The sequence below is a fragment of the Orcinus orca genome, chromosome 21 (genome assembly GCF_937001465.1).
Source record: "Orcinus orca chromosome 21, mOrcOrc1.1, whole genome shotgun sequence".
Taxonomy (NCBI): Eukaryota; Metazoa; Chordata; class Mammalia; order Artiodactyla; family Delphinidae; genus Orcinus; species Orcinus orca.
This window is the reverse complement of record NC_064579.1, coordinates 25,993,734-26,019,872: the sequence shown is the minus strand read 5'-3', so window position 1 is coordinate 26,019,872 and position 26,139 is coordinate 25,993,734. Positions and strand designations below refer to the sequence as shown.

The following is a 26,139-nucleotide window of genomic DNA, read 5'->3' as shown; positions in this document are numbered from 1 at the left end:
AATTTTGAATTCCATAAAATTCTATAATCGAGGGCTCTCAAATATATACAATTATTATTTTTAAAAGCAACTTTAAATCATTTGAAATAACAGTGAAATGATGGAGCAAAATTAATACTACAACTGGATATTTGCATTATGTGAGGTCCCAGAAAGTTCCTGTTAATGCTAAGTAATTCTCTCTTGTGTTTGATTTAGGTCATCAAGCTTGCCTTTGAGGAGTTTGAGCTGGAAAGAGGCTACGACACCCTAACCGTGGGTGATGCTGGGAAAGTGGGTGATACCAGAACCGTCTTGTATGTGTAAGTGTATATTCCCTTGTTTCTTCTTTCCCAGAACAGGAAGTTATCTGTGCAAACACGGATGTGTCCTTGAGATCCTGGTGCAGACTTTCCATTCCCACTCAGAAGTTTAATAAATGCCATGTATGGCTAAATAAGTAGTTTCTAAATCTGATTTCAGATGAGGACTAATTCAGGATTGCATTCTATCTGTGGCAGTGTTTTTTATTTTAAATCATTGAAAAATATGGCAAAAGATTAGACTATATGGAAAAGCAGAAAGTAGAGGTGATGAGTTTCTCAACTCAACTGCTCCTTGTCCGCCCCTCTCTTTCTACTTATTATGTTGTCAGTGTTCGGGGAAGTACAAGTATCTTCTAGAATAAGGCCATATGTCTTCTGAAAGCCTTGCGCTCTGTAGAGCTGCATACTAAAAGTAGCAGAGAGCGTGGGGAGAACAGTGTGGTAGCGCCCTTTATATCTGTGGACTTTCGTACCCAGAGTCCTGGCAAATACAGTAGCGGCCCCACCGTGAACGTCAGCACACAGATCCCTACACTGGTCCATTGGCAACTGGACTCATGGGAGAGTCTGCACCACTTCGCCCGGGACACCGTCAGCCTTTTCCAGATGCAGGGCCATGAGGATAGTCTGGACAGTTTTTTTTTTCTTTTTTTAAATATTTATTTACTTATTTATTTTGGCTTCTCCGGGTCTTAGTCGCGGCATGCGGGATCTTCATTGTGGCGTGCAGGATCTTTAGTTGTGGCATGTGGACTTCTTAGTTGAGGCTGAGGAGTGAATATACCCCCGGGTCATGGTTTTAATATTGATAGGACAGTTTTTAGGAGACTTGTTCTAGCAATATTAAAACCATGACCCAGGGGTATCTTCATTCCTCAGTGTTTTCAGTGCAGAAGGAAATGTCTTTGCAGCCTCTTCCTCTGCGTTCGCACCTTGCACAGCCAGCTTCCTGTAGGGGCTCCCGAAACTACTTTCACTAATGGAAGTCATTCTGCAGGATTTTCACCTTTTTTCTCTTAGTCTGCTTATACATGGCTGAGATTTTCTCTTTATTTGTGAGAAAGCTTGCCCTGGACAACTTCAAAGTATTATTCTGCTAGGGAAAAACAACAACAAGAAGAGGTATGGCCGTTATACCCACTCATTCTCTTACTTAGCAGTTACTTATGAGGTAGTTCACATTGTAAAAAGTTCTGCAGTGAACATCTGTCTGTGCCTTTAAAATTAGTGGACCCGTACTCTGATGGCATTGGGGACATTCTCTTTTCCTTTATTGTATCTTGGATGTAGTTCCCTATCAGTATATATCTTTATCTCATGTTTTATAGCTACTACTAATAATAATTAAAATCATGTTACTGGCCCATGACTTAGGATAATAATTGTAATAGTAGCAGTAGTAATCTCATAGCATTTATTGAGTACCTCTTATATGCCATGCACTGTGCTAGATGCCTAATACATATTATCTTGTTTGGTCTTCACCTAAATCCTGTGAGTTAGGGGTTAATACTGTCTTCATCATATAAATGATGAAACTGAGGCTTAGATAGATTTACCCCCATTCACAAACCTAGCGTTTGTTCTAGCAGGAGTTCAGACTCCGTGATCCTCCTCCAGTGTCTATATTCCTTATCATTACATGTGGATGTGCCATGTTTTTTAACTGATTCTCATTGATAGCCTTTGTCTTTTCTCCATCGCCCCGTAATCTTGCATTTCTAAGCAGCTACGCAGTAAACTACTTTGTACAAATTGTCATACTTGTTTCATATGCCTTCAGGAAAATTTCCAGCAGAGGAATTTCAGGAGTTAGGAGCATCTTCATTTACATCATTAGGCTTTTCTAATAATCCCCCCAAAAGTTTATATCAGTTTTCTTTTCCACCACAGTATGTAAAGGTCCCTGTTTCCCCACACTCTTACCAAATGGTTATTCTTTTTTTGCCCAATTACTAGCTTTAAATTGCATTTATTTATAAAAATACAGATTCCTGCAGGTTGGGGACAGATATCTGTATTGTTTGCAATCTTCCATGTCAGTTGTGTGCACACAGCCTGTCATTGGTCTGGAGCGGTACTTGTAGTCACTGATACAGTGGACAGCAGTGAGGCCAGGATGCCAGAGGTGGAATTTCTGGCTCTAGCTTTGCTCTTAACTATCTGTGACCCTCTCTGTACCTCTGTTTTTATGGCTATGAAATATGTATAATAAACTTTTCCTGCCTGTGGTAAGGAGCAAAATGAAATACTGCATGTGAATGCACTGGAGAGCCAAGAAATACAAACCACACATGAAATAGCTTTATTATTACCATAACATCTAATTTAAGAAGGGATATCATTAAAACAAATGAGAGAAATTTTCAAATAAATGCAAAATGTAGAACATAAATGTAGAAAAGTAGTGCCATATAAAATCCCTTAGGTCACTATTAAAGGTCTGAAGTCATACACGCATTTTTTAATGCTATTTGTTGTTAAGGGAGCAATAGCAAACTATGTATTACCTTGACATAAGTGTTATTAGAACCTCCTCTCAATAGCTCACATCTATAAAGGAAAAACTAAACAGTCAACTGAATCAAAGTGAGATGCCCTTTGGGAAACATAATGTAACAAAGATCAGTTGGGCATTTAATCATCTTCAGTAGAGAAAAGCAAAGCCACTGATATATTTCCTTAGTATACAAAATTACAGAAAAAGAAAAAACAAGAGAATCACAGTTGGTGTCTTTGGATAAACAGGCAATTTTAGAGAATACGGCAACAAATATTTTTGAGTACTTACATGTCAGACGTGAGTCTCAGCCTGGAGTTTAAAATCTGATTGGAGAAATGGCAGATGAGCTGAGATGGTTATATACTAGACAGTGTATAGAATCATTGACTATCATGATACATATTTCAGATAAAATTTGAGTTAAGAAACTTATTTATGGGTAGCTGATATTTACTACCTCAAGCTCAATATTTTATAGGTTCCCCTTTTTAGGGGGCCTGTGGAATTCTATTCAGATCTTAATTTTCAGGAGAAATTTAGAAAGTGAGATAGCCTAACTGGCTCGTCCTAAATATGCTTTTAAAAATTCTAATTTCTGTTAATGGCTTTTTATTTTCTTAACTTTCTTGGCGCAAAAAGAGAACAACTGAATGTTAGGGGGACTCTTTCAATAGCCGAGTCTTCCCAAGAGTTGGTGAATTTATTCAGGTTACTTTTACAGAATGACAGACGTAAAACAAAATTAAATAACTCACTTAGCAAGTCTCTATTGAGATCTCTCCAAGAATATATGTTGGTAATTTTCTCAAGTTTAATTTTCAGAAAAACTGCATCCAGAGACATTGCTCTTCACGACTTTCCTCTGGCCTTTGCAGTTACTAGCAGTGGTGACCAGGACATGGCATTAATTTCAGGATGTCCTGGGGATTGCAGGCACCAGTGGCAGGTTTTAAGTGCCCATCTCTGTAAGGGATGAATAGTCAGTATCAGGGAAATCTGTGAGCGAGTAGTATTGCCTCTGCCTGACTACACTTGTCTATTAACCAATAAGGATACTAGTTGTTTCCTATGGCTGGTTGATCCACTGTTCTTAAATTGCTTCTTGGGCTTAGAAGTGGCTCTAGCCCTCATATGGTAGCCCTCCACCTACCTCTGCTATTGTCTGCAGGTGCTGAGTGAAGGGCATCATTCTTTTTTTATTAAAAGACTACACAACAGCCATAACAAAGCAGACACTGAAAACTGATGTGTGTGTCTATGTATTCTTTGGACATTATCAGAGGAGTTGATCACAGTACATCTCAGTGCTTTGGAGAAAGCTTGAGCAATTTATGTTAGGAATAAGCACGTAAAGGTAGCTACCTAGACGTTCTCTAGGCAAAAACCCATTTTTCAAAATTAGAAAGCAAGTACACTCCTTAGATTCTTAGAATCCTGGAGCCACATGATCAAAACTCTTTTTCCTCATATAGTCATCCTCGTAATGACATTGCCTGTGAGCACGGACACATATGAGAGTGCAGATCAGACTCAAATCCTAAAAGCTCCATTCTTGAAGTGAAGTTCATCCATTGCTAGGTTTCTCTCCTTTGTCTCTTTATGGGGAAATGTTCTTCCTTGATTCTTTGAAGAAACATTTATTGAAATTCAGACATTGCAGGGCTCAGAGGTGGGTAACAGTAGGCTTTGAGGGGATGGTCCGCAAGTGGAGAAGGCAGAGGCTTCCTGACCTTCATTATGACGCTGGGGCGGGTTAGCAGAGGCTGCCGCTCTCTGGACACTCCATGGTGCCTAAGTTCTCTATTCCAGCAGCCCTGTCAGAGGAGAGATAGCCGGACCACTGGACACACGCATTTTAGGTTTGGGATTCCATCTATTCTGGGGTGTCTGGGAAAGCAAACTGACCTGCGGCCTTGGGGGCCCATGGAAGTGGTCTCTGGGGAACCTTCCTGCAGAGGAGAAGAATGCATAGGTCCCAAGGAAGCGCAGCCCAACGGCAGCACCTGCGGGAGATGCGGGGAGACTAGTTCCAGCTAATTTGGAGTCCAGACAGCCTTAGTCATTTTCCAGCTGTTCTGCCACTTACAACCCCAGTGTTGACTCAATGTGGCAGTTTTCTCTAAGGAGCCAGGAAATGCATGTCTTGCTACACTGTTACCCTGGAGAGCTAAGGACCTCTCGTCCACGATTCATCAGTCAAAAGCATTTAAAGTGTGTGTTTTTTGTTTTTGATATTGAATTAACCTCAAAGGCGCAGTCATTCTCTTTTGGGGGGCTTAGTGCATTTAAAACAGTAAGGGCTACGCAAGACCTCCAGGGCAGCAAGACCAGCTCCCCATCTCATGCCAACTTTGCAAGCCGGAAGCATTGTTGTAAGTGTAAAGTGAGACGGCTAATGAAACATTGTTTGAAAAAGGTGAAAGGTATGATGCAAAGAGAAGATAGTATTGTATTACTGTAGTTATTATCTCTGCCTTAATATAATGAAATATGTGGTGCTCGGAATTGTCTTTGGAAGTGGAATATACTAGAAAGGAAGAAGGAAGAGGAGTTGAACTGCCATTCACTGAATCTGTCTGGACCCGCATTGTCTCCTGACAAACTTTTGACAAAGGTATTGCTTCCCTCTGCTAGAGGAAGACAAGGGGAACCTGACTTATGGCTGTGGAGACAGCAGGCTGCCTAACTGGTTTCTGGGCTGTTTTCAAGATTTTGTTCCTTGTCTTTAGTTTTCAAAGGTTTAATTAGGTGGATTTGTTTAATTAACATGGATTTGTTTGAGTTTATCCTGTTTGAGGTTCACTTGGTTTCTCAGAACTGTAGGTTATGTGTTTCCCCAAATTTGAGGAGTTTTCAGCAATTATTTCTTTAAACCCCCTTTCAGCCTCACTCTCTTTCTCTACTTCTGGGATTTGAATGATAAGATGTTGGGCCTTTTGTTTTTGACCCACAGGTCCCTGAGGTTTTGTTCACTTTTTTTCTATTGTATTTTCTCTCTGCCGTTCAGGGTGGGTGAATTCTATAGACCTGTTCTCAAGTTAACATATCATCGTGCATCTCCGCTCTACTTACTATAAGCCCATCTAGTTACTTTAAATTTCTATTATTGTATTTTTACTCCTGTAATTTCCATTTGGTTCTTTTTTGTAACTTCTCTTTCTTTGCTGGGATCATCTGTTCGTTTGTTTGTTTTTTTATTTGATTGCAGAGAATTTGTAAATGATTGAAACATTTACACAATGGCTGCTTTAAAATCCTTGTCAGGTAATTTCAACATCTGATTCATTTTAGGTATTGTCAGTTGGTTGTCTTTTCTTGTTGAAGTTGTGATTTTCTTGGTTCTTGGTATGATAATTGGACCCAGGCTGTTTTGTCTATCATGTTAGGATGTACTGGGAATTATATAAACCTCTTATTTTAGCAGACAGTCACCCTGGCTAGACTTAACACGCAGTTCTCGGCCAACTTGTGTCAGCTGGGGTTCCAGTGACAGGCTCACTGTCAGAGCATGTACGGCATTGTCTGGGTCTGCTTGGTTGATTGGTGCCTGTGGGACTCACACTTGTCCTTGCTGGTGGGGAGAGGTTGGTGGGAACCCCCATCACTGCTTCCCTCCTGCATCTCACCCCTTGTCCCCTCACCCCTCCCTCTGCCCCTATCTCTGGGAGGGAAGGGGCATCTCAGTTTTAGATTGGCAGAGACAGAGTCTTCCTGGATTGGGTCACTGGTGTGGCTGGTCTCTGTCACAGGTTCTGCTTTACTCAGAAAAGGGAGGCTCGGGCCCCGGGGAAGGTGAAGGCTTGCCCTGGACACCTGTGGTTACCAAGGTCCCTTCATCCGTCCCCCATGCTGGTGGTGCTGGTCTTCCTTATGTTGTTTGAGGGATACCCCTTGCATCCCCGTGAGGATGGAGCTTTCTGTTGCCTGGAGACTTCTGTTGCCCGGTCAGGGTTCAGGAAACACCAGGTCTGGTGGTCCTCTGTTTTGGGGGGGGGGCACACAGACAGCCTGCACTGCGTTAGTTCTCTGACCCTGGAGTCTCAAACCAGCTTGCCTTCAGAGTCCTCTCCTGGTTGTGTCTTGTGCCATTTTGAGGGTTCATATCTGAGCTTATCAAGGAAGAGAATGGAAAAAAATGTGTCCATGTCCATATACTTTTAAATCATCTGGGCTGCACTCAGTAATAGAAGTCTGTAAAATAACTTCATTATGGGCCTTAGTAAACTTTTTTTCTTTGAAGTGAAAGATAGAAGTTTGGATTAGATATTTTGTCTACAGCTCCACATAGAAAGGCTTAACAATTCTGATACTGTTTAGTGGATTTAACCTGGTGATGGCAGACCATTGATGTAACTAACGTCATCTTCTATGCCACCTGGCTAGAATGGATTCCAGCACGGTGAATAAAAGCTGTCACATTTGAATGAAATGTGTGCAGGAGTCACACTCACTGAAAAGCTTGCTCTAATTTCACGTTGGTGCCAGTGGGGAAATTCTATCAGCTTCAGTGTATGTACTGTTGATCTCCAGGTTTATTTAACTTTATATATAATAGTATGATCATTTATTCTATAAAACCACTGCCTTGAGTGATTTTTCAAAGTCAGCTTGAGGTAATAGAGCTCTGTTCCTCTCCACCTGTTCAGCATTCTGTTCTGGTACATGTCGTGTAAATAGCCGTGTTGCCTGGAAGTCCCCTGCACGAGGAGCCAGCTGGATGCTGGTGGATCGAGAACCTTTAACTCTGATCAGGACTGCCTTCAGACGAATTTGCTCTCAGGGTCTGGTCAATATTGCAAATAAAGATGTGCAAAACCTCAGATGACAAGCATATCCTTCCAAGACCAGAATTTAAATCCCTTCTGCCTCGGTATGTTTAATGATGAAGTCCACTTATGACTCTGGCTCTGCCACCTTTTACCAAGGTTTGTATCAGGGCATCTCTGACTCTTCCTAAAGGTGTTTTACTCCATCCCTGGGGGGCATGGTTCTCGTCACGTGCTGCACAGATCACACACTGTGTCTTAACCTCTCCTTATTAGTCTCCGGCACACACTGTATTAACCCAATGAAGGCAAACAGTCAACTAAAATTTATATTTTAAGTAACTCTGCATTTCCTATACTTTCTCAGAATTTATGAAATTTATTGATATTAAAAAATGCAAAGACTTCAAAATAGGTCAATTTTAGGTCAGGTTTTTTTAAAAATTAATTTAATTTTAAATTTTTAATTTATTTTTACATCTTTATTGGAGTATAATTGCTTTACAATGGTGTGTTAGTTTCTGCTTTATAACAAAGTGAATCAGTTATACATATACATATGTTCCCATATCTCTTCCCTCTTGCGTCTCCCTGCCTCCCATCCTCCCTATCCCACCCCTCCAGGCGGTCACAAAGCTAGGTCAGGTTTTAACTTGTGAGTAACATTTACTTTCTAACTGCCCAATTTACAATTGAAAGGTGTGCTTTAAAGGTTCCCACACCACTTTCCTTTCAGGTACCTGCCAGTAGGATGCAGTTCTGATGTGCTCCAGGTGTTACTTTGCATCAAATTCATACTTTGTGGCATACTCAAGAGTTTTGTTTTTTTTTTAAATCTCCAGGCTTGAACAAATTATTTCTTTAATGAATATGTAGTAAAATAGACTTTTTGGAGTACAGATCTATAAGTATTAATACATGTATAGATTTGTATAACGACCAGCAAAATCAGGATACAGAAGTTTGTCACCCCTCAAAACTGTGCTTTCTCTTTGTAGTGATACCCTCTCCCACCTTAAACCGTGAAGCACTGATCTGTTATCCATCATTATAGTTTGTCTTTCTGAGAATATCACATAAATAGAATTGTACACTGTGTATTCTTTAAGACTGCAAGTGGAATGTAAAATGGTACAGCCATTCTGGAAAACAGTTAGGCAGTTTCATACGAAGTTAAGTACTTATTTATCATGTAATCTGGCGATCCCATTCCTAGGTATTTACCCTAAAGAAATAAAATTTGCCCTACATGAATAGAGTTAACTCTATTCGTAATTGCCAAACAACTGGAAACAGCGTAAATGTCCTTGGACAGGTGAATAGATAGACACACCTTGGTATATTCATAGAAGGAAGTTCTGTTCATCAGTACCAAGGAACAAACTACTGACACACACAGCAATGTGGGAATTGCATGGTGCTGTGCTGAGTGAAAGCACCCAGTTTGATTTCACAATCCCTTTCCAGCAGATGTATTTCATGTATGTGAGGATAGAACTGTTGAATCATTTAACAAGGGCCAAAAAGAAGACCTGTCCAGAAATGAGATGGCTTTCGTATACGATGTAATATTAGTAGCAACGAAAGCATCATGAAGTTACTGCCTCACCTGGGTGCAGTTAAGCTTTAAAGAACAATGACCATTTTCACGTGAAAGACTTTAGCTGTTCTCTCGATGCAGTATGCCCTGGTTGCAGGGAAGGAACAAACACATGATCAAAAGTCATTTCCTTCCTTTTGGGTTAATGATTCAATACGCTGGAACATACAGTCAAAGATACTGCTGATTTCAGTTCAACACTGATCCTGATTGCAAGGAGGCATATCAAACCACTGAGGTTAAGACAGCTCGACCATGGTTGAACTCTATAAAAAAGATAAGAGAATTTTAGGTCTGAATGATTCCTTGAAGGTAATTTAATACAGTTGTTTCCCAGATGAAGAAACTGACATAGATGTAAAATAATTTAGCTAAAACCACAGGGTAAATTAAAGGCAGATCTTCAACAGAACCTCAAATACCAAGTCCTTGGTATGCTAAGATCAAACAAAAATTTAAATCATTAGTTGGAGATATTCCTATGAAATTTAAACATGTAGATATTTAATGAATTTTAATGGGGATTAATTTACATTTTCATTTATGCATTTGTTCAAAGAAATGGTGCATTTTATACGCAAGAGTCTGGGGATTAAAGGCCAAGTGATATCAGCTTGCACTCAAGAAGGTTTAGAATTTGGTAGGAGAAGGAGGAAGTAGATGCCTGTGAATGTTTGTCTTCGGTGAGGTGTATGCAGGGTTCTCCAGTGACCTAGAGAAAAAAGATACCTGCATCACCTAAGGGAGTTAAGAAATGCCAGGTGAGGGGCTTCCCTGGTGGCGCAGTGGTTGAGAGTCCGCCTGCCGATGCAGGGGACACGGGTTCATGCCCCGGTCCGGGAAGATCCCACATGCCGCGGAGCAGATGGGCCCGTGAGCCATGGCTGCTGAGCCTGCGCGTCCGGAGCCTGTGCTCCGCAACGGGAGAGGCGTCCAGCAGAAACAAAAACGAAAAAACAAAAAACAAAAAAAAAGAAATGCCAAGTGAGAATCCTCAAATACTGTAAGAACTCCTTATCCAGGGAGCATAGGCACTCCAGGCAGTGATTTCAGGATTTGCCAAAAACCTGGAGGCAGAGAAGTGCCAGTATTTTTAGAGAATGGTTAAAACACCAGCATGGTTGGAGCAACAGGTTGAGCAATGGAAGGGGAGGGCAGTGGGGAGCTGGCACCTCCAATATGATGGCTCTGTTTCCCAAAGGCAATTTTATTATCGTTTTTTAACAAGTCAAATTTCTTAGCGATTCATTGGAATAATTTTATTTTTAAGTTTAATTTAAAACACTATGTACTAGAAAGTCATTTTGGGAGAAAATAAAACTGCTTTAAAGAAAGCAATTATAGCTTATGTGTTATGATGGCTGTTAAAGTATTTTACCAAAACTAGCATTTATTTTATTTTTCAGTTATGGAAACAAAAAATCCTGTTTCCAACAGATAAACAGTTGCACAGGGTTAACAATATTTGCTTCATTATTTTAAACATTTTTTTTTCCATTGGTGCTAGCAAACTAAAATACTTCTGGAAAAAAAGAACTAAAAGGGAAATATTTTCTTTTCTTTTAAATAATTCTAAAATAATTTTGTAAAATATAAAAAAATTAACACAAAAATACTTTTTGAATGTTCAAGTAATTTTTTAAACATGTTAAATAATTAATTGTACTAAGCTGTCTTACAGTCATTTTCATAAATATATCAGTCACTTAAGTATCAGGCTTAAATTCTAAAACTTGAGTAATGCAAGTCATCTTTATTTTTATTATTAATTAAAAAAAAATTGGCCACTCTGTGCAGCATGCAGGATCTTAGTTCGCAGGCCACTGTTCAAACCCATACCCCCTGCAGTGGAAGCACAGAAATTTAATCACTGGACCACCAGGGAAGTCCCACAAATCATCTTAATTTGACTTTGATTGAAGGAACTTTGTAGTGTAGCCAAGTACCTGCTTATTTAGTTTTATGTGAATCAATAGACTAACATAAAACTGTATTAAAATAAAGTCCAGTGCAGAAATAAAATAAATTCAAATATTTACACTCAGAGGCATTTCTGAAATAGTTAACTTGACAGTATAAATCTTTTCAGTGTGCGAAAAATTTCTACATGATAAGTTTTTAACAACTTAAAATTAAATCAAAGGTAGGGGGGAAGTGATATAAGAATCAGGAGGATAAATTAGGAGGCTAGTTCAGTGATGTTGTTATGAGACACTCAGACTGAGAAAGTGGAGACAGAAAGAAATGGTGAAAGGAATGTGGAAGAGGTAAAATTATATGGCTTGTTGATGAATGATGAAATGTATAAATGCATATATTTATAGTCTGTGGACTGTGACATAAGAAGGGGTAGGCACTGAGAAATCAACAACCTTGAAATGAAGTCTGGAATCCTTCTAAAGACTGACTGAATCAAGGTGGTCACTCTCACTGCCAGAAGAAAATTAAATCCTCCAAGAAGGAAGATAACAACACACATAGCTTCTATGATGGCATAACACAAAGTCTAGCATTCAACCAAAATGTCTAGAAATAACACCCAATGACCCAAAACCGAGAGACAGACAATACAAAAGGAAAAGGACATCTAGATATTATAGTTATCACTAAGGGACTTTGATAATTAACTATGATTTATATATTTAAGAATATAAATAAAATGATCAAGAATTTTGCTAGAAAACCGGAATTCATAACAAACCAAATGAAAGTTTTAAGAATTAAAAAATACATCTGAAATAAAGAACTCAATAGATGTGTCTTGAACTGGAAGATAGATTAGTAGAAAATATTCAACCTGAAGCAGAAAAAAAATGTACAGAAAACATGTGTGTAATTGGCATTGAAGAAGAGAAAGAGAGAGAAAATGGGACATAACTAATCTTTGAAGACATTATCACCAAGAATTTTCCAATATTGACAGCAGACATCAGGATAGAGATTCAAGAAATTCTACAAGACAGTAGGCATAATACAAGAAAAACCTCAGCCTGGCACATTATAATAAATCTTCTGAAAAACAGGACAAGGAAAGATCTTACAAGTAGTATAAACAAAGAAATGTTATTTTCAAAATGGCAAATATAAGTTCAATGGAAGTTTTCTCAATATAAAGTAAAAAAAAAGTAAAAAGACAACAGAATGATATCTTTGAAGTCTTGGGGGAAAGAAACACGCTGTTAGCTTAAAGGGACAATTTTAAAAATTGACTAATCAAAAGAGAAAAAAAGAAAAATGAACTTTTATTAGTAATTATATTCTAAATAAAAGGATAAAATCTCTGATTAGATAAAAATAATATAAATAAATATAAAAAAATATAAATAAGTAAATCAACAATAATGTAAAACAAGTATTTGATGCTTACATATGCAAACATGAAATATTTATATACATAAAACAGTTGAAAGCAAAAGGCTAGAAAAAGATACTCCTTCTAAGGACTAACCAACAGACGAAAGAATGGTATAGCTTTATAATTATAAGTCAAAGAAGACATTAATGCCAGACATTCATGCTTTGTGCCCTTTTTGGTATGTTACACTTCAATAAAATCTATGCATAGGGGAAAAAAAAATCTCTCTTCAAACAAACAAATAGAACAACCAAACATAAGGGAACAGTCTTTCCAATGAAGACAAATCTTCAGAAAGAAGTACATTTTCATATTTCATGAGTACACATCACTCACTGAAATACTTCCTTTTTTTTCAATTTGTATGTAATACTGTGTGAGTTCCTTAACGTGTATTAGGCGTTGTTCATCTTCCTCTGAAGAATCGTGTACATCGTAGCGCCTCAGGTGAGAAGGTTGTGTTGATTCACAAATGATGTGATTGATAGGGCAAAGCATGTGCTCATATCCCTGAAACAACTTTGCTGAAAGCAAAGCTTCCTCTTTGATTAGAGGCATTTGTTTTGGTTGAATTGATTTTTTTCTTACACTTTTTCTCTTTCAACATGCTTTACTGTCAGCACATTGACTTCAGTCAATGAATTGAGTGTTTCTTCTCACTGGCTGACAGCAGCCGCTGTGTGACTTTTTTTTTTTTATTTTTAAACATCTTTATTGGAGTATAATTGCTTTACAATGATGTGTTAGTTTCTGCTGTATAACAAAGTGAATCAGCTATACATATACATATATCCCCATATCTCCTCCCTCTTGCATCTCCCTCCCACCCTCCATATCCCACCACTCTAGGTGGACACAAAGCACCGAGCTGATCTCCCTGTGCTATGCGGCTGCTTCCCACTAGCTATCTGTTTTACATTTGGTAGTGTATATATGTCCATGCCACTCTCTCACTTCATCCCAGCTTACCCTTCCCCCTCCCTGTGTCCTCAAGTCCATTCTCTACGTCTGCGTCTTTATTCCTGTCCTGCCCACAGGTTCTTCAGAGCCATTTTTTTCCTTTAGATTCCATATATATGTGTTAGCATATGGTATTTGTTTTTCTCTTTCTGACTTATTTCACTCTGTATGACAGACTCTAGGTCCATCCGTCTCACTACAAATAACTCAATTTCGTTTCTTTTTGTGGCTGAGTAATATTCCATTGTATATATGTGTCACATCTTTATCCATTCATCTGTCAATGGACACTTAGGTTGCTTCCATGTCCTGGCTACTGTAAATAGAGCTGCAATCAACATTGTGGTACATGACTCTTTTTGCATTATGGTTTTCTCAGGGTATATGCCCAGTAGTGGGATTGCTGGGTCATATGGTAGTTCTATTTTTAGTTTTTTAAGGAAACTCCACACTGTTTTCCATAGTGGCTGTATCCATTTACATTCCGATGAACAGTGCAAGAGGGTTCCCTTTTCTCTACACCCTCTCCAGCATTTATTATTTGTAGATTTTTTGATGATGGCCATTCTGACTGGTATGAGGTGATACTTCATTGTAGTTTTGATTTGCATTTCTCTAATGATTAGTTATGTTGAGCCTCTTTTCATGTGCCTCTTGGCCAGCTGTATATCTTCCTTGGTGAAATGTCTGTTTAGGTTTTCTGCCCATTTTTTTAATTGAGTTTTTTTTTTTTGATATTGAGCTGCATGAGCTGCTTGTATATTTTGGAGATGAATCCTTTGTCAGTTTCTTCATTTGCAAATATTTTCTCCCATTCTGAGGTTTGTCTTTTCGTCTTGTTTATGGTTTCCTTTGCTTTGCAAAAGCTTTTAAGTTTCATTAGCTCCCATTTGTTTATTTTTGTTTTTATTTCCATTTCTCTAGGAGGTGGGTAAAAAAGGATCTTGCTGTGATTTATGTCATAGAGTGTTCTGCCTATGTTTTCCTCTAAGAGTTTTATAGTGTCTGGCCTTACATTTAGGTCTCTAATCCATTTTGAATTTATTCTTGTTTATGGTGTGAGAGAGTTTTCTAATTTCATTCTTTTGCATGTAGCTGTCCAGTTTTCCCAGCACAACTTATTGAAGAGGCTGTCTTTTCTCCATTGTATATTCTTGCCTCCTTTATCAAAGATAAGGTGACCATATGTATGTGGGTTTGTCTCTGGGCTTTCTATCCTGTTCCATTGATCTGTATTTCTTTTTTTGTGCCAGTACCATACTGTCTTGATTATTGTAGCTTTGTGGTATAGTCAGAAGTCAGGGAGCCTGATTCCTCCAGCTCTGTTTTTCTTTCTCAAGATGGCTTTGGCTATTCAGGGCCTTTTGTGTTTCCATACAAATTGTGAAATTTTTGTTCTAGTTCTGTGAAGAATGTTATTGGTAGTTTGATAGGGATTGCATTGAATCTGAGGACTGCTTTGAGTAGTATAGTCATTTTCACAATATTGATTCTTCCAATCCAAGTACATGGTATATCTCTCCAACTGTTTGTATCATGTTTAGTTTCTTTCATCAGTGTCTTATAGTTTTCTGCATACAGGTCTTTTGTCTCCCTAGGCAGGTTTATTCCTAGGTATTTTATTCTTTTTGTTGCAGTGGTAAATGGGAGTGTTTCTTTAATTTCTCTTTCAGATTTTTCATCATTAGTGTATAGGAATGCAAGAGATTTCTGTGCATTAATTTTGTATCCTGCTGCTTTACCAGATTCATTGATTAGCTCTAGTAGTTTTCTGGTGGCATCTTTAGGATTCTCTATGTGAAGTATCATGTCATCTGCAAACAGTGACAGTTTTACTTCTTCTTTTCCAATTTGGATTCCTTTTATTTCTTTTTCTTCTCTGATTGCTGTGGCTAAAACTTCCAAAACTATGTTGAATAAGAGTGGTGAGAGTGGGCAACCTTGTCTTGTTTCTGATCTTAGTGGAAATACTTTCAGTTTTTCACCATTGAGAATGATGTTGGCTGTGGTTTGTCATATATGGCCTTTATTATGTTGAGGTAAGTTCCCTCTATGCCCACTTTCTGACGGGTTTTAATCATAAATGCATGCAGAATTTTGTCAAAAGCTTTTTCTGCATCTATTGAGATGATCATATTGTTTTTATCCTTCAATTTGTTAATATGGTTTATCACATTGATTGATTGCATATATCCCACTTGATCATGGTGTATGAACCTTTTAATGTGCTGTTGAATTCTGTTTGCTATTATTTTGTTCAGATTTTGCATCTATGTTCATCAGTAATATTGGCCTGTAGTTTTCGTTTTTTGTGACATCTTTGTCTGGTTTTGGTATCAGAGTGATGGTGGCCTCATAGAATGAGTTTGGGAGTGTTCCTCCCTCTGCATAATTTTGCAAGTGTTTGAGAAGGATAGGTGTTAGCTCTTCTCTAAACTTTTTTTTTTTTTTTGCGGTACGCAGGCGTCTCACTGCCGTGGCCTCTCCCGCTGCAGAGCACAGGCTCCGGGCACGCAGGCCCAGCAACCATGGCTCATAGGCCCAGCTGCTCTGCGGCATGTGGGATCCCCCTGGACTGGGGCAGAAACCCACGTCCCATGCATCGGCAGGCAGACTCCCAACCACTGCGCCGTCAGGGAAGCCCTTCTTCTCTAAACTTTTGATAGAATTCGCCTGTGAAGCCATCAGGTCCTGGGCTTTTGTTTGTTGGAAGATTTTAAATCACAGTTTCAATTTCAGTGCTTGTGGTTGGTCTGTTTATATTTTCTATTTCTTCTTGGTTCAGTCTTGGAAGATTGTGCTTTTCTAAGAATTTGTCCATTTCTTCCAGGTTGTCCATTTTATTGCCATATAGTTGCTTATAGTAATCTCTCATGATCCCTTGTATTTCTGCAGTGTAAGTTGCTACTTTTTCATTTCTAATTCTATTGATTTTAGTCTTCTCCCTTTTTTTCTTGATGAGTCTGGCTAATGGTTTATCAATTGTTTATCTTCTCAAATAACCAGCTTTTAATTTTATTGATCTCTGCTATCGTTTCCTTCATTTCTTTTTCATTTATTTCTGTTCTGATTTTATGATTTCTTTCCTTCTGCTAACCTTGGTTTTTTTTGTTCTTTCTCTAATTGCTTTAGTTGTAAGTTTAGGTTGTTTATTTGAGATGTTTCTTGTTTCCTGAGGTAGGATTGTATTGCTATAAACTTCCCTTTTAGAACTGCTTTTGCTACATCCCATAGGTTTTGGGTTGTTGTGTTTTCATTGTCATTTGCTTGCAGGTATTGTTTGATTTCTTCAGTGATCCCTCGGTTGTTTAGTAGTGTATTGTTTAGCCTCCACATGTTTGCATTTTTTACAGATTTTTTTCCTGTAATTGATATCTAGTCTCATAGCGCTGTGGTCGGAAAAGATACTTGATACAATTTCAATATTCTTAAATTTACCAAAGCTTGATTTGTGACCCAAGATATGATCTATCCTGGAGAATGTTCCACGAGCACTTGAGAAGAAAGTGTATTCTGTTGTTTTTGGATGGAATGTCCTATAAATATCAACTAAGTCCATCTTGTTTAATGTCATTTAAATCTTGTGTTTCCTTATTTATTTTCATTTTGGATGATCTGTCCATTGATGAAAGTGGGGTGTTAAAGTCCTCTACTATTTTTGTGTTACTGTTGATTTCCCCTTTTATGGCTGTTAGCACTTGCCTTATGTATTGAGGTGCTCCTATGTTGGATGCATAAATATTTACAATTGTTATATCTTTTCCTTTGATCAATCCCTTGATCATTATGTAGTGTCCTTCGTCTCTTGTAATAGTCTTTCTTTTAAAGTCTATTTTGTCTGATACAAGAATTGCTACTCCAGCCTTCTTTTGATTTCCATTTGCATGGAATATCTTTTTCCATCCTCTCGCTTTCAGTCTGTATGTGTCCCTAGGTCTGAAGTGGGTCTCTTGTAGACAGCATATATATGGTCTTGTATTTGTATCCATTCAGCTATTCCATTTCTTTTGGTTGGAGCATTTAATCCATTTACATTTAAGGTAGTTATTGATATGTATGTTCCTATTACCATTTTCTTAATTGTTTTGGGTTTGTTATTGTAGGTCTTTTCCTTCTCTTGTGTTTTGTGCCTAGATAAGTCACTTTAGCATTTGTTGTAATGCTGGTTTGGTGGCACTGAATTCCTTTAGCTTTTGCTTGTCTGTAAAGGTTTTAATTTCTCTGTCAAATCTGAATGAGATCCTTGCTGGGTAGAGTAATCTTGGTTGTAGGTTTTTCCCTTTCATCACTCTAAATATGTCCTGCCACTCCCTTCTGCCTTGCAACGTTTCTGCTGAAGGATCAGCTGTTAGCCTTATGGGGATTCCCTTGTATGTTATTTGTTGCTTTTCCCTTGCTGCTTTTAATATTTTTACTTTGTATTTAATATTTGATAGTTTGATTAGTATGTGTCTTGGCGTGTTTCTCCTTGGATTTATCCTGTATGGGACTCTCTGTGCTTCCTGGACTTGATTGACTATTTCCTTTCCCATATTAGGGAAGTTTTCAACTATAATCTCTTCAAATATTTTCTCAGTCCCTTTCTTTTTCTGTTCTTCTCTGGGACCCCTATAATTCGAGTGTTGGTGCATTTAATGTTTTCCCAGAGGTCTCTGAGACTATCCTCAATTCTTTTCATTCTTTTTTGTTTATTCTGCTCTGTGGTAGTTATTTCCACTATTTTATCTTCCAGGTCACTTATCTGTTCTTCTGCCTCAGTTATTCTGCTATTGATTCCTTTAGAGTATTGCTAATTCGATTTATTGTGTTGTTCATCATTGTTTGTTTGCTCTTTAGTTCTTCTAGGTCCTTGTTAAACATTTCTTCTAACTTTTCCATTCTATTTCCAAGGTTTTGGATCATCTTTACTATCATTACTCTGAATTCTTTTTCATGTAGACTATTTCCTCTTCATTTCTTTGGTGTGGTGGGTTTTTACCTTGATCCTTCATCTGCTGTGTGTTTCTCTGTCTTCTAATTTTGCTTAACTTACAGTGTTTAGGGTCTCCTTTTCGCTGGCTGCAGGTTCTTATTTTCCATTGCTTTTGGTGTCTGCCCCCAGTGGGTAAGGTTGGTTCAGTGGGTTGTGTAGGCTTCCTAGTGGAGGGGACTGATGCCTGGGTTCTGGTGGATGAGACTGGATCTTGTCTTTCTGGTGGACTGGACTGCATCTGGTGGTGTGTTTTGGGATGTCTGTATCTTATTATGATTTTAGCCAGCCTCTCTGCTAATGGGTAGGGTTGTGTTCCTGCCTTGCTAGTTGTTTGGCATAGGGTGTCCAGCAGTGTAGCTTGCTGGTCATTGAGTGGAACTGGGTCTTAGTGTTGAGATGGAGATCTCTGGATGAACTTTCGCCGTTTGATAATATGTGGAGCTGTGAGGTCTCTGGTAGACCAATGTCCTGAACTTGGCTCTCCCACCTCAGAGGCTCAGGCCTGACACCCAGCCGGAGCACCAAGACCCTGTCAGCCATGCGGCTTAGAAGAAAAGGTAGAAAATAAATAAATTAATTAATTAAATTAAATAGTTATTAAAATAAAAAATAAAACAATTATTAAAAATAGAAAAGTTTAAAAGTAATTTTAAAAAGAAAGAGGGAAAGAAGAGAGCAACCAAACCAAAAAAAGCAAATCCAATGATAACAAGCGCTAAAAACTATACATAAAACAAAACATGGACAGACTGAAACCTAGAACAAATGGTAAAAGTAAAGCTATACTGACAAAATCACACAAAGAAGCATACACATACACACTCACAAAAAAGAGAAAAAAAGGAAAAAATAATATATATATAAAAAGGAAGAGAGCAACCAAATAAATAAACAAATCTGCCAATGATAATAAGGTCTAAATAGTAAACTAAGATAAGCATAAAACCAGAAACAAATTTACATGCAGAAAGCAAACCCCAAGTCTGCAGTTGTTCCCAAAGTCCACCACCTCACTTTTGGGATGATTTGTTTTCTATTCAGGTATTCCAGTGATGCAGGGTACATCAAGTTGATTGTAGAGATTTAATCCACTGCTCCTGAGGCTTCTGGGAGAGATTTCCCTTTCTCTTCTTTGTTCGTGCAGCTCCTGGGGTTCAACTTTGGATTTGGCCCCGTTTCTGCGTGTAGGTCGCCGGAGGGCGTCTGTTCTTTGTCTAGACAGGACGGGGTTAAAGGAGCAGCTCATTAGGGGTCTCTGGCTCACTCAGGCTAGGGGGAGCGAGGGGTATGGGATGCGGGGTGAGCCTGCGGCTGCAGATCCTGGTGTGACATTGCACCAGCCTGAGGCGCGCCGTGCGTTCTCCCGGGGAAGTTGTCCCTGGATCACGGGACTGTGGCAGTGGCGGGCTGCACAAGCTCCCAGGAGGGGAGGTGTGGACAGTGACTTGTGCTCGCACACAGGCTACTTGGTGGCTTCAGCAGCAGCCTTAGTGTTTTGTGCCCGTCTCTGGGGTCCGTGCTGATAGCTGCGGCTCGTGCCCGTCTCTGTAGCTCCTTTAAGCAGCACTCTTAATCCTCTCTCCTTGTGCACCCAAAACAATGGTTTCTTGCCTCTTCGGCACAGCAGCTCCATGCTTTTTCCAGGACCCCCTCCTGGCTAGCTGTGGGCACTAGCCCCCTTCAGGCTGTGTTCATGCAGCCAACCCCAGTCCTCTCCGTGGGATCTGACCTCTGAAGCCCGATCCTCCGCTCCCAGCCCCGCCCGCCCCGGCGGGTGAGCAGACAAGCCTCTCGGGCTGGTGAGTGCTGGTCGGCACCGATCCTCTGTGCGGGAATCTCTCTGCTTTGCCCTCCGCACCCCTGTGGCTGCGCTCTCCTCTGCGGCTCCGAAGCTTTCCCCCTCCGCCACCTGCAGTCTCCGCCTGCGAAGGGGCTTCCTAGTGTGTGGAAACCTTTCCTCCTTCACAGCTCCCTCCCACTGGTGCAGGTCCTGTCCCTATTGTTTTGTCTCTGTTTATTCTTTTTTCTTTTGCCCTACCCAGGTACGTGGGGAGTTTCTTGCCTTTTGGGAGGTCTGAGGTCTTCTGCCAGCATTCAGTAGGTGTTCTGTAGGAGTTGTTCCACATGTAGATGTATTTTTGATGTATTTGTGGGGAGGAAGGTGACCTCCATGTCTTACTCCTCCGCCATCTTGAAGGCCCCCCTGACTGTTTTGTTAATACACAATGAATGCTTCACTGAAAATTCCATTCACTGTGACCTGGACTTTAATATGTAGCTGGAAAGTTCCATACGTTTGCCAAATCTGTCTCTGCTGTGCATGCAGTTCTCCTTGTCAATATTCTTGTAATGTGTGCTTAACTTTGTTTTCCTATGTGTGTGTGTGTGTGTGTATTTATATCCAAACTTTATTTAGAGTAGTTTTATATTCGGAGCAAAACTAAGAGGGAGATACAGAGATATACCCACTGCCTGCACACATGCACAGCCTCCCAATTATTAATATCCCCCACCAAATGGTGCAACTTTTTCCCAAGGATGAACCTGTGTGGACACCTCATCATCACCCAAAGTTCGTGGTTTACATTAGAGTTCACTCTTGATGTTGCAGTCTATGGGTTTGGACAAATGTATAATGACGTGTATCCATCATTACAGTATCATACAAAGTATTTTCATTGCCCTAAAAATCCTCTGTGCTCCACCTATTCATCCCTCCCACTTCCCAACCCGTCAACCACTGATCTTTTTGCTGTTTCCATAGTTTCACCTTTTCTAGAATGTCCTAGGGTTGGAATCATCCTGTAGTGGCCTTTTCAGATTGTTTTCTTTCACTTAGTGCATTTACATTTCCTCCATGTCATTTCATGGCCTGATAGCTCATTTCCTTTCAGTGCTAAAGAAGTTTCCATCCTATGATATAATTTTTGTGGTAAAGGGACATGATAATTCCAGAGTGTGTAACCCAAGCATTACGTGAATGAACCAGAACTTTTCTTAGCTTAGACATACTTTCCTATTAATGATGTGATGTTATATCACCACACAGCAGTAAGGCACATAGGGTGACCAACCCTCCCAGTTTGTCCAGTGCTGCCCCAGTTTTAGCAGTCCTGACAGTCCTGCACACAGAGAAGAACTTCAGTGTCAGATACATGGGAGGGTTGCTCACCCTAAGTCGATTTTTAAAATCAAAGATACAAATTCACAGCTATAATATAGAATAATTACTGTAAAAGGCCAAGATATTGTGATTCAAATATGAATATGAATTACAAATGGCTATAGATTCTTTAAAGGACGGTCTTGCTATCTTTATATATCTATATCTATGGCTTGTCTGTTTAAGCAGCAGGATTCCCCCCACGCCTTGAAGGTAAAAGTGGAGATATTTGGTGCCTTAAACAATGGTTTTGACATTTCTCTTCTCTGCAGACTCACTGGATCCAGTGTTCCTGACCTTATTGTGAGTATGAGCAACCAGATGTGGCTACATCTACAGTCTGATGACAGCATTGCCTCGCCTGGATTTAAAGCTGTTTACCAAGGTATGGCCCGAACACACTTAGCAGCATTTAAAACCAGCTTTCCTGCAGAGGGCCAGGACCATTTTCTATGTGTTAGGTGTAAATAAAACTGACAAGTCAGAACAATGTTTAAAAATAAGGACTAATTATTTGCAACTTCTGTAATTAAAGTTCTACTTATAGCTTGTTTTTGCAAGGGAGAAACGTTAACTTCTCGAAAGCTTGGCTCGCCGTTACTGTGGCAAAATGAAGATTGAGATCAAGTATAAAATGTAAGCCAGGAAATGTGTTCGCACTTGTCGATCTTGGCATTTTAGCTCTTCCCGAGGGAAGTTGTTATGCTTATAACTAAGGGAAGCATTTTGAACAAAGTATGAATTTGAGTGGCATCAACTCGATGAAGTTTATTGTATACATCCTCAGGTACAAATGTGTGGGTTTCTAATGGAAGACAGGGAAATCTAGACAGAGTTGGAAAAAATCTACTAAGTACTTGTATACGAGAAAAATAACCTTGCTTTGAGAGTTATGAGTTATGCTTGCTCTGGAGAAGAGAATGCTCCTTCAGGGAGGTTGGCTTCGTCTCTGAGTCACGAGATGATGAGGAGCCGCCACCGCAGTGAACCGTTTGCCGTGGTGAAGTAGCTGCTGTGCGGTGACCAGGGCCCCGGGCTCTGTGTCCTGCCTCTTTAAACAGCCTCACCAGACTGTTCCACCTATATTGTTTCCTCTGGAGCTCCTAGGAAACACATCTCTTAACTGGAGCATATTGATTGGTATTTCTTAAAACATTTTTTAATTATGAAAAACTTCAAAATGCAAACAGAAGTAGAAAGAATAATATAATGAACCTGAGATAACCTACATTTACAAACTTTTTTGCAAGACTCCCAGATAGTCTGCTGTTGACTCGAGTATTGACTGTACATGTGGGACACAGCTGCCCCATCCATGTGTTCCTCTAGATTGCCAGCCTCTGCTCAGCCCTGCCCTTCCTCAAGTGTCCTACATCTTTTGGGAAATCAATGATACTTCCTTCTATTAGACATTCCCAAAAGGTTCCAGGCTTACAGGCAAACCTTTATAAAATGACTACATCTTAAAAAAAATTAACTTCTCTCTTCCTATTCCCACCAAAAAAAAAAGAAAACCCTGTCCCACTGCCACCCTCACAAAAACAAAATCAACAAACCGCTTACTGCTTCCACGTGTTCAGAGGTTTAGTTCACATAACCCCCTTCTTGTGCACTTTGGTTTTGAAGGTGACAGTGCAGCAGCCAGGCTAGCCCTCACCTGTCTTTCGGGGCACACCATGATCCATGAGTCAGTGTCTCTTGATCGCTAGAAACGGTAAAGAACTGAGAATGAAACAAGGTAGAAGGGGAATCTGAGACTGGAATAAGAAGAATAAAAATGACCTTCATGATCTTCCATCCTCAGGGCACCTAGAATAGCTGTCAGGAAGCACATCTGTTTTAACTGGCAAAAACACACACACACATAAGAACACACAGACCATTTAACTTTTGATCTGTGCTTTCATGTTCTCTATGTCAGTAATTAAATAGTTTTGACTCAAGAAACATTTAAGAAGGCTTGTGAGCATGCTAAATTCTTCTTTTGGGGTTATGCAAAAGCAAAATGGTGATGGATCACTGCTTGTATTTTCAGCTTAGACCCTTCGTATATTTGACTAAAAGAAATAAATTGTTCTCCTGTGCCCAAAGATGAAATGTGTCCCCAGATATGATACAATGAACTTACTAACACTAACAATGTTTTATAAATTATTATATAAAACTACTTATATATGAAACTTAAAATATATATTTAAGCTGCCATTTTACATATACTGGCATACTTTCATTAAGCCACAACTAATTTGAAGTGAATTTCAGTAAGATTGAAAAGAACATATTCGCATCTTGAATTCAAGTTATAGTCATGAGAAGTCTTTTCAGAATCATTTTATACTATCTTACAAGTACCTTTGCTCTGATGGTTGATCAGAATTACCAGGACAATTTTAAACAATTTTTTTTTTCACACACACACACTGTATTTTATTTTTACAAGAGATAAATAAACTGACACCAAGCATTGTAAATGGATGACCACAACAAAAGCAACAATGACTGCAATTACCACACACGAAACACACTCATACTATGTCATAATATTGGCACTCAGTCCAGTAATCCTCCACTGTAACAGCTCCTTTACTTTTCAGTGAAAATTGATTTGTATATTTTTTGCCTCTGAGTCCTTGTGGGATTTTTTTTTAATTCAAACACAAAGTCATAAAAATTATAATCATCCTCATCAGTTCACTCAGTCCCATGTAATTAATTTTTTTTCATCTTGATCTTTTGTTAGCACTTTTATGAATTCATCAGTTTTCCATTAGTGTTTTGAAAATGCTTTTTCATTCAGTTCAGCAGTATAGTCAGTTACCAGAAAAATGTACTTGTCCGAGTCTATTCCATGAATTCCTTGAAGATGAAACCCTTTTATAGGAACATTTTTGTAAAAGCATCAGAGTACACCCAGAACTGTCTGTAAATGACAAAAGACTTAAAAATGACCACGATTTTTAGATTTGATGAAAGTTCATAATAATGCAATTGACAAGGAAATTTAGTTATTTCTGAGATATACATTTTACGGTAATAACTAGAATTATGACTTATAACATTATACCAGAACGTATAAGATTTTTAGAAATTTCATGTAATGTCTGAAACATTTATATTAACATATTTCCATACAAATACCCCAAAGAAAGTTTAGTATTAGTTGTTTTGTTTGTTTGTTTGTATACTGCAGGTTCTTATAAGTCATCAATTTTATACACATCAGTGTATACATGTCAATCCCAATTGCCCAATTCAGCACACCACCATCCCCACCGCTCTGCAGTTTTCCCCCGCTTGGTGCCCATACGTTTGTTCTCTACATCTGTGTCTCGACTTCTACCCTGCAAACTGGTTCGTCTGTACCATTTTTCTAGGTTCCACATACATGCGTTAATATACGATATTTGTTTTTCTCTTTCTGACTTACTTCACTCTGTATGACAGTCTCTAGATCCATCCACGTCTCAACAAATGACCCAATTTCGTTCCTTTTTATGGCTGAGTAATATTCCATTGTATATATGTACCACATCTTCTTTATCCATTCATCTGTCGATGGGCGTTTAGGTTGCTTCCATGACCTGGCTATTGTAAATAGTGCTGCAGTGAACATTGGGGTGCATGTGTCTATTTGAATTATGGTTTTCTCTGGGTATATACCCAGTAGTGGGATTGCTGGATCATATGGTAATTCTATTTTTAGTTTTTTAAGGAACCTCCATAATGTTCCGCATTGTGGCTGTATCAATTTACAATCCCACCAACAGTGCAAGAGGGTTCCCTTTTCTCCACACCCTCTCCAGCATTTGTTGTTTGTAGATATTCTGATGATGCCCATTCTAACTGGTGTGAGGTGATACCTCATTGAAGTTTTGATTTGCATTTCTCTAATAATTAGTGATATTGAGCAGCTTTTCATGTGCTTCTTGGCCATCTGTATGTCTTCTTTGGAGAAATGTCTATTTAGGTCTTCTGCCCATTTTTGGATTGGGTTTTTTTTTTTTTAATATTGAGCTGCATGAGCTGTTTATATATTTTGGAGATTAATCCTTTGTCTGTTGATTTGCTTGCAAATATTTTCTCCCATTCTGAGGGTTGTTTTTTCGTCTTGTTAATGGTTTCCTTTGCTGTGTGAAAGCTTTGAAGTTTCATTAGGTCCCACTTGTTTATTTTTGTTTTTATTTCCATTACTCTAAGAGGTGGATCAAAAAAGATCTTGCTGTGATTTATGTCACACAGTGTTCTTCCTATGTTTTACTCTAAGAGTTTTATAGTGTCCGGTCTTACATTTAGGTCTTGAATACTTTTTGAGTTTATTTTTGTGTATGGTGTTAGGGAGTGTTCTAATTTCATTCTTTTACATGTAGCTGTCCAGTTTTCCCAGCACCACTTATTGAAGAGACTGTCTTTTCTCCATTGTATATCTTTGCCTCCTTTGTCATAGATTAGCTGACCATAGGTGCATAGGTTTATCTCTGGGCTTTCTATCTTGTTCCATTGATCTATGTTTCTGTT

At 38.9% G+C, this 26,139-nt stretch overlaps 1 protein-coding gene across 2 annotated transcripts in view; it reads left to right on the top strand.

The window, feature by feature from the left end:
• CSMD1 (CUB and Sushi multiple domains 1) overlaps window positions 1-26,139 on the top strand; it is a 1,746,885-nt gene that overhangs the window by 1,341,734 nt on the left and 379,012 nt on the right. For both annotated transcript variants that reach the window (XM_049704254.1, XM_049704253.1), the window contains exons 11-12: window positions 199-302; window positions 21,897-22,009. In XM_049704254.1, the coding sequence (XP_049560211.1) occupies window positions 199-302; window positions 21,897-22,009 (217 nt within the window). The remainder of the gene's footprint in view (window positions 1-198; window positions 303-21,896; window positions 22,010-26,139) is intronic.